An 8,593-nucleotide genomic window follows, 5' to 3' on the forward strand; every position below is an offset into this window, starting at 1 on the left:
ATGGCTGCTGAGCCTGCACGTCCGGAGCCTGTGCTCCGCAACGGGAGAGACCACAACAGTGAGAGGCCCGTGTACCGCAAAAAAAAAAAAAAAAAGCATTGCTGTGAGATAAGAATTGGATCCCTGCTGACAAAAATAAAAGGTGTGCATACATTTGTTATTCTCTATATGTACCCCAGTGGAGACTGCGCCACTGGGGACCCCAGCTTGTCTTAGGGACACACGGAGTGAACACGGCACACCTTCCATACCCAAGAGTGAATCCGCTGCCGGCCTACCTCCTCCACAGACGAACTCTCCCGCTCCTCCTCCTCTTCCTCCCGCTCCTCCTCCACCTTTTCCTTTTTCTCCTCCTCCTCTTCTTCAGGAACCATCATGTTTGCCTGGTTCGGGGGTGATTTTAAGGAGCTGTCTCCTTCAACCCGCATTTCTTCTAATCCCGGAATAGCGTCCTCTCGGGACTCATCCATCTCTTCACTCAGTACAGACTCTTCCTGTGGGCTCACCACCACCTCTGCAGTGGCTGGGGACTCGATTTCTTGATCCTCTGCTTCTTCTATCTCTTCCACTGGCCTGAGGGAACTCGTGCCCCTACTTAAGCTTTCCTCCCCTTTGCTCGCGTCTGCTTTAGGCCTTTGTTTTCCCCTCAGTTTTCTCCTTCTCTCCTGGAATTGCTTTTCATGTGGTTCTGTTGATGACCAAGCCCAAAGCCCAGGAAGAGACAGGTTACCAATGCAGCATGATTGGGCCTCCCCAGCCCCCAGATATACAAGCGTGGAGTCGCGGAGACTCAGACTTGAATTTTAAAAGTGTTACCTGGTGCCCTCAGTCGGAAAATGACTTCACCCTCCAAGTTCTACAAGGCAAAAACATGGACACTGAATGAGCAGAGTGCGACTTCTGAGGGCGTATCTTTTCTTTTAAGGAAAAGGCCCCGCCCCTCCCCTTCTACATCTGGTGCAGGCCTTGACCACTTATTTCACAGGGGTAATCAAGGTGTTCCCAATCAGTTTTCCTTAATCCCAAGCAGGCTAGCAAAGCTTTCATCACACGATGGCAATCACAGAATAAAATCTCATTCTGACACATTTTTAGTAGTGATCTGGATGGAGCAAAAAGCAAGAAAGTATAAATGGAGGGATGCAAACAAAGGGGCAGGAATCTGCTACACCCAGTGCTGGATGCAAACCTACAGAATGAACATGATTTACAAGATCTGGGAGCCCCCTCGTCAACACTACAAATTCCCTCTGTCACAGGCTGTGGGTGAAGTTGTGGATATAGTGTGCCATGGATAAGAGTGGATCTGAATTCCAGCTCCTCACAAGCTGGATGACCTTGGGCAAGCCCCTCAAACCCTAGGGGCTCAGTGTCCTCCCTGTGACACGGAGACCACAGTGGCACCTACACTTTAACCCAGGCAACCAGACTGATCTCAAAGGTAGTGAGCTTCCCCACCGACAGCTTGAGTTCCACCTCAAGCCAGGTGCCCCACGAAGCATTCACGAGCAATTGGGACAGGGATCCCTGCTCGGGGGAGGGATTCTCTGAGGAGTCAGGAACCCCACACCTATAGGAAACCCTCACCACGTTCAGTGTCAGCCACAAGTATCTTCAGCCCTGGCCGTGCAGGACTCTGGGTGCGTGTGTGGGAAAGAGCCAACTCTGGGAGAGTCAGACCAGGACACTCCGGGCATTCGTGCACTTACCAGGGAGCACTCAGTGTGTCTGAATTATGTGCAGGACACTGCTGAGGGCTGGACGAAAGTTAGGAGGGCACACCTGCCCCTCAGAAAACCCCTTCCAGTAGGATGCCCTGAACTCCTGCATTTGACAGCGACCAACGTACAAGCCCGTTCAGGGAAAGGAGAGGTGACCGGGTGAGGAAGGGGAGATGAGGGTCAGAGTGAGCGGCGGCGGGGGGGAATCTTGTCACTGGCAGTGGCTGGAAGTTCGGGTGGGTTTGGGGTGTGTGGAAACAGAAGGATCCCAGCAGAGGAGCAGGGTGAGGAAGGGCAGGGGGCAGTGGCAGATGCAGGAAGAGCGAGGAGTTTGCTGAAGCAGGGAGAGTCAGGGCGGGAACCAGATGCGGGGGGCCTCTGAGGTCATCTAGGGACTGTGGGCTGGGTTTGGTAGGGGCTGCAGAGCTGGTGAGGGCCTTTTGAGCAGGAGAGTGGGTACATCAGAGCTGTATTTTAGGAGGGTTATGCAGCAGTGGTGAGCTGGGTGAATGGAACTCAAAGAGTCACATAAATTAGCCTTTTAATTATAATTCCATTCAAGCCTGAGGCCTGGATTCTGAGCCCTTCAACCTCTTTTAGTCTGAGAAAGAGATGGTCTCTTTAGGAGACGCTTTCCACTTCTTATTTATAGCCATGCACTACTCTATGCTACTTCCCAGCAGAGATTGGTTTTAACCAAGACAAAGAGGTTAGGATGGTTTTTCTTGACCGCAATGGCTCAGAGATGCATCTCCTGTCTCCTGCTAGTTTTCGGAATATTCAATGTGCTTCTCTGGATGCTCCTGCCAGCCCCGAGGTATCCCCTGCACAGAGAAACTGGCAGGAGTTTCACTACTCCACGAGGGGGGGCTCCCCGTCGCTAAGGGCAACCCACCTCCTCCTGGGAAAGTGCGTGAGGGCGGGGCCAACGGAGCTCCCGCCCCTCTGCGTTGCCTTGGAGACCAAGTGTGTCTAGTTGCAGCTGAGGTTGGACTTGAGTGGTGCTTTGTGCTGGTGCAGGTGCGGGCACGGCCGGGTCCCTGGGCGCAGGGCCTCCCTCCAGTTTGCCCTGAGACTGCCCCTTCTCCTTGATGGGCTTGTGGGGCATATTTTTCTGATCATACGAAGAATACATACTCTTTGTAGAACATTTAGGAAACACACGTGAGAGAGTTCTCTGCATGTCGTAACTTGGGTTCCCACTTCCTGTCTACTGTACTAACCCTGTCCTTGAACTTTACCTATATTATCCCATCAAGCACTCCAAAACCCCAAGGCCCAGACTTTTATCTGTTCCCTAGGTAAGAAGACCAAGGTTCAGGGGGTTACTTATTTGCTTTAAAACGTACTTCTGAATCTAAGTACTGCAGTCAATTGGCAGTGCAGTTCCATTTCTGTGAATAGTCCTTACAGAATTAGCTGTACAAAGGCACAAAGGTACAAGATAGTTCACAGGGAACTGTTTTTAATATTGAGAGATTGGCACCAGTCTTAAAAAGCTAATTAGTTGGAGGATGGTTAATTCATTATGAAGCATCCATATTAATGAATGGATGGTCATTTAAAAATGAAAATATATCTGCAGTTATAGAACAATTCTTATTTTAAAAACACTGTATGTGTATATACATATCCACATTTATAAATGTCTATGTTCACAAAAAGGACGAGTTGGGCAGAAATTAGGAGAATTTCCTACATGTTTGTATTTGTTAACTTTTTTTTTCTTTAACAAAGCATGTATGTTTTAAAAGTTAAGAAGGTGGGGGGAGGGTCCATGCTCTTGACCTTTAAACTCCATGGCACAGAAACCTCCCTCCATAAACTTTCCTGATCAAAGTTCTCCCGGAAACCTTTTGTGTTGGCTGAGGGTAGAGCTGCAAAGAACCACAATGATCTCTGAAGTTGGAGACATCATTGGGTTGGGCTCCTAGGCAGGTACCTTCTGATCCTGAATATGAATTCCAGGCCATCCCCTTCTGGCATCTGGTCTGCCTACCTGCATTTCATATTCTTCAGAAAATCTTTGGCCTTTTCCAGGTGTAACTTCAGGGTATTCTCACAGCTTTGCTGCCTCAGTTGGTCCAAGAGCTTATCGAGGTGAGCCTCCTGGGCCTGGTAGCCACACCCCAAACAGAAGGAAGCAGATGTGAGTTACCAGAGCTCGACGAGTGTACGTGACACGCAGAGACCCTGCCCCTGGAGCTGAGGTCCAGGTGCCCCGGGCAGGCTCTGTTCTACAAAAGGGGCACCAAAAGTACCACCATCCTTACTCTCACTGGTCTGGGCCTTTGGTCTCTTTTCCCTGCCTGGAATGTTCTTCTCTGTCTACATTATAGCCCTGGAGACCCTGCCTAGATGGGACTCCTCAGGGACATGTCCCTCACCCCCAGCCCACCCGGGCAGGCCCCCGCTACACCTTCCGGAGGCACCTACTCCTTGCTCTCCTTCTCACCTGTTGTGCTTGACGTCAGATGCTGAGTGCACCCCTCCACCCCTAGACTGTGTGAAGGCAGATGGGTGGGGGCCAGCTCATGTCCTGTGGGGACAGGATGACTGCCAGAGGTAGATGCTCCATGCCCCCCAGTCTGTCTGTCTCTCACGCAGACCCCCTCACAGACATGTCTGGATCCGGCACCCATCGCACAACCCGGACCTGACTCTGGCAGGATTCTTCTGCTCCCATGCAGCCCCGTGACCAAGGTGAGCCTCAGTTTCCTATCTGCTCAAGTTTTATAGCTTGAGGTTTTACATTTGAGTCTAAGATACATTTGGGGTTAATTTTTCTATAAAAATAAAATACATAAAATACGGTGTGAAGTATGGATTGAACTTTGCTTTGCATCTGAACGCTGGCCGAGTTCACGGGCCACCAAGCAGAGCCACTGGGCAGCTGACAGTCCGGGTGTGGCCCTGCACTCATGCCTCGTGGGGGCTACCTGGATGCCGGGCCCACACCTGGCTCTCGCGGCTGTGCGTCTGCCGCTGCTGCTCCATCCTCTTCTCGAGCCCCAGCTCCTGCATCAACAGCATGCTCCGATGTACCTCCCACAGCTGCACAGCCTCCTGGAAATAGCTGAAGAGATCTGAGCTCTGCCGCTCTGTCTGCTTCGCCACAGCCTCGAAGGATTTCTGCGGTGGCAGAACCCAGAGAAGGGGCCTTAAGTGCCAATCGGCCCAGGCTGAGGAGAAGAGCCCCACTCACGGGGCTCCCTCGCCGGCCAGTGGAGGCCCACGTCACTGGCCATCACTGCCTGGGCACCATCCCTCAAGGTTTTCTTCTGTGCCACATCGTGGCTCACGGTCCCCTCTCTGCTGGAACAGCATTTCTGGTCTGTCCAAGGCCATGCCCTCGGACTGGTTGACCTGAAGTCCCATCTCTAGACCTGCCCCGTGTCCACTGAAGTCCCTGACAGGAAGAAGATGGAGTTTGGGGCCTACAAAGAAGAAGGTGCCACCCTAGACACCAGCCTGGCATCAGGTAGGCCATACCCACCTTGGCCTGGGGCATCCCTCCTTCTTTGGATTCCCTGACTCAGCACCTGAGCCAAATACCACAGTCTACTGTTAAATCCTCACCTCTCCCTCTTTCATGTGTGTCTCTTATGCTCTCCTAGGGTCTGGGGTTGGCAAACTGTGGCCCGTGAGCTAAATATAGCCCCCTGCCTATTTCTGTTTAACCTTGGGAGCTAAGCACAGATTTTGCATTTTTTAATGGCTGAAGAAAACCTAAGGAAGATATTTAATGATGTAAAAACTATGTGAAATTCAAATTTCAGTGTCCATAAATAAAGTTTTATTGAAACACAGCCATACCCATTCATTCTGCATTGCATAGGGCTGCTTCTGTGTGACCGCAGCAGAGCGAGAATTTGTGCCAGAAACCTGACAGCCCACAGAGCCTAAAATATTTACTATCTGGCCCTTCACAGAAAACGTTTGCTGACCCCTGCTCTAGACTCTAAGCATCATGGGATGCAGGCTTACTCCTCCTCGTGACCTTCAGTACCCAGACTCGGCAAGGGCTCGGGGAGCACTCACTGCCCGAGACTGTTCAATCAGAGTCCGCAGTGACTGAGGCATCAAGGGGTGAGCCTGGAGCACCCAGCATAGGGGCACTGCTCCGAGGGGCTGCACGCACCAGTGACGGCAAAGTTGTAAGCCCCCGGCCTCCCACTCCTCTCACAGCGCAGCACGCCGGGTGCCCCCCACCCTGCTCAGGTCCCCAGTTACGCACATCCAAGGCCTCCAGCTCCTCCTCCGCCTTGCTCTGCAGATCTCCCACCATCTGGATGAAGGACGGGCTCACCAGGCTCTCTGCTTCCTCCTCTGTGAAGGCCTTCCAGTCCAGCAGCTGCTTCTGGACAGGTACAAGGCAGAGCCCAGCTTAGGGCTGATGGGGGCTTCACCTCAGGGCTGGTGCTGCCCCTGCGATCGCCTCCCAGCCATGCCCGAGAACTCGGCGGAAACTCCCACAGCAGTGGACACGGTCCAGCTTTATCTGCCCACTGTGTCCAGGTGCTATGTGCTGCCCCTGCTCACTGAATCCCCCAGAGGTGTTCTCATTAGCCCCATTTGGCAGATAGGAAACTAAAGCTCACAGAAGTGAAGGAACTTGCTGGAGGTCACACACCTGGCAAGTGGTGGAACTGGGATCTGAACTCAGAACTGTCCTACTGCACATCCTACAGGCATGAACCGCCATCCTACACAGGCTCAGCGTTGCTGTAAGCCAGACATGGCTCCCATTTCCTGTCTGGAATTACGCCAACTGGAAAGCCAGCTCTCTATATTAATAAAGACTTGATTTCTGTACAAAATCTAGAATAAATCAACCTCCCCCAAATTAAAAACGTGTCTCCAGTGGTATACTTCCAATGCCGCTGCCCAGGAACACCAGGTGCCCCCCGTCAGGCTCAGAGTGCTCTTGGGGTACATGAGGACGTCAGCATTCACCCACTGCATGCACCCAACCAGGGGCCATGAGCATGGGTACAAGGCATCAGCACTTGTGGGGCTCTGGGGAGGGCGTGAGTGACGAGGTAGTGAGTGCTGGGGGTGTGGTCTTGGGGAGGCTCTCCAAGGGCACAAGGTTGCCCTCCAGGCTTTACTCCTAAAGTCTGACGCCCCTAAAGGGCTGACTGAGAGGCACATGACTGCCCCTAAGGCCACAGAGCAAGTGGGCAGAGAGCCCTGTGGGCTCCGACAGCCCCTGGGCCTTTTGCAAACTGGTCTTCTCACCTCCAGATGGGGCCAGCGACACCCACTCTGCAGGGCCTTGTAGGATTTGATGAGAGTGGGTGCAAGAGTGTGGCGCAGCCCCCAGAGACCACAGTGTCTGCACCGTGCATCGCACTGGAGAGCGCTCTGCTCCCCTGAACTCTGCTCACTTCAGAGTCTTGGTGGCAGAGCCAAAGCTCGACAGACACACACATGAGGGGTGGATGGAGGAACAGGCGCTTCTTGGGGCCCACAGGTGAGACCCTCATGGCTTGGGGACTCCTACCGCCGGAGCCGGCAGGTTACACCATCTTCAAAATGATTAGGCTTTTGGGGGTTTTTCATCTAAACAGTTTTCCCAAGGAGGCAGGGAGGGGGCATTCTGACACAGTATGTCCTTGCACCTCAGAAAACCAGGCATTGTAATTGAAGGGGGTTGTGAGAGGACTCGCTGTCTCACCCTCTAACAGAGGTGGGCGGGTGGAGTGAAGTTGTGTGTGATGCCAGTGGCAACACGATCTACAAAAGGGAAGCATTGGAAATAACTCCCATGACATGACCTCCACTGAATAAATAAAGTGAAGTGATACAGAGGGTCAAGGGTGAAGGCTGAGGTGATCAGAGGCGGAAACTTTGTCCGTGGGGTCAGGGAAGGCTTCCTGGAGGAGGTCATGTTGGGGGCCACTGAGGGGTGGGCGGGAACAGCTGGGAAGAAGAGGGTCCAGGCTGAGGGAGCAGCTTCAGAATGCCCAGAGGCCAGCGCAGAGCGAAAGCAGGGGGTGCGGGCTGGAGAGGGGCAGGGGCATGCCCTGTGCTCCTCTCCTCAGACGGGCCAGGAGGGGCACCCACCTTGCACTTCTGCACTTGGGCCAGGCACTCCCGCCAGGTCTTCTCATACTGCAGGCGGATCCGCATCATGCAGTCCACGTGGTAGGCGTCTCCATAGGTGGAAAAAAGAGGTCAGCAGTTCTTCCAGAAGAAGAGGGGAGGTTGGCAAGAGGAGTTTCCCCGTCGTTCAGGGAAGAGGCTTCTCCCCAGCCAAGCTCCTCAATAGCGGGGATAATTTAGATCAGGGGCTGCTACCTCCCTCGCCTCAAAGTTCCTGACACCCCAAGATAAGGACCTCAAATAAGGAGCCACCTTTTTCTGTTCTGACCCTAATTCTTGACTCAGTTTCGAGGCTGCTGAAATTCTTTTGGGGGAGTTGCACCATGCCACAAAACAGTAACCAGGTGCAGATTAAGGAGCGTTTACAGATCATGTCTGTGGTGAACCCCTTAAGAAGTGAATGGACCAGCAGAACATTCCAAAGCTGATGGACTGACTGACTGATTGACCTTCTCCTCTTCCTCCGCCCTACTGTTTCTGGTTTATAGTCACCTCGGTGTATCTCTTGGTGTCTAAGATAAGGAACTGAAGTTTAATGTTCCTGGCAGTTCTAGAAACTGAAAGATAACACAAAGATTGTGTGGTGGTTGTTTCTTGATAAGGGCTGGGAGGAGGGCAGGCTGGATGGCAGTTAGAACACTGGGGAGGGGAGGGCTTCCCTGGTGGCGCAGTGGTTGAGAGTCCACATGCCGATGCAGGGAACACAGGTTCGTGCCCCGGTCCGGGAGGATCCCACGTGCCGCGGAGCAGCTGGGCCCGTGAGC

The 8,593-nt window shown here is 53.0% G+C and overlaps 1 protein-coding gene across 1 annotated transcript in view; it reads right to left on the reverse strand.

The window, feature by feature from the left end:
• The window catches only part of CCDC180 (coiled-coil domain containing 180), a gene marked incomplete at its 5' end in the record, with an annotated part of 38,424 nt that extends 30,545 nt beyond the window's left edge, over positions 1–7,879 (reverse strand). The window contains 7 exon segments of the mRNA XM_007472272.1: positions 279–688; positions 817–856; positions 1,459–1,570; positions 3,721–3,836; positions 4,680–4,853; positions 5,959–6,081; positions 7,791–7,879. Coding sequence (XP_007472334.1) covers positions 279–688; positions 817–856; positions 1,459–1,570; positions 3,721–3,836; positions 4,680–4,853; positions 5,959–6,081; positions 7,791–7,879 — 1,064 coding nt within the window.
• Positions 7,880–8,593: the final 714 nt, after the last annotated feature.

The sequence above is a fragment of the Lipotes vexillifer genome, unplaced genomic scaffold (genome assembly GCF_000442215.2).
Source record: "Lipotes vexillifer unplaced genomic scaffold, Lipotes_vexillifer_v1.1 scaffold630, whole genome shotgun sequence".
Lineage (NCBI taxonomy): Eukaryota > Metazoa > Chordata > Mammalia > Artiodactyla > Lipotidae > Lipotes > Lipotes vexillifer.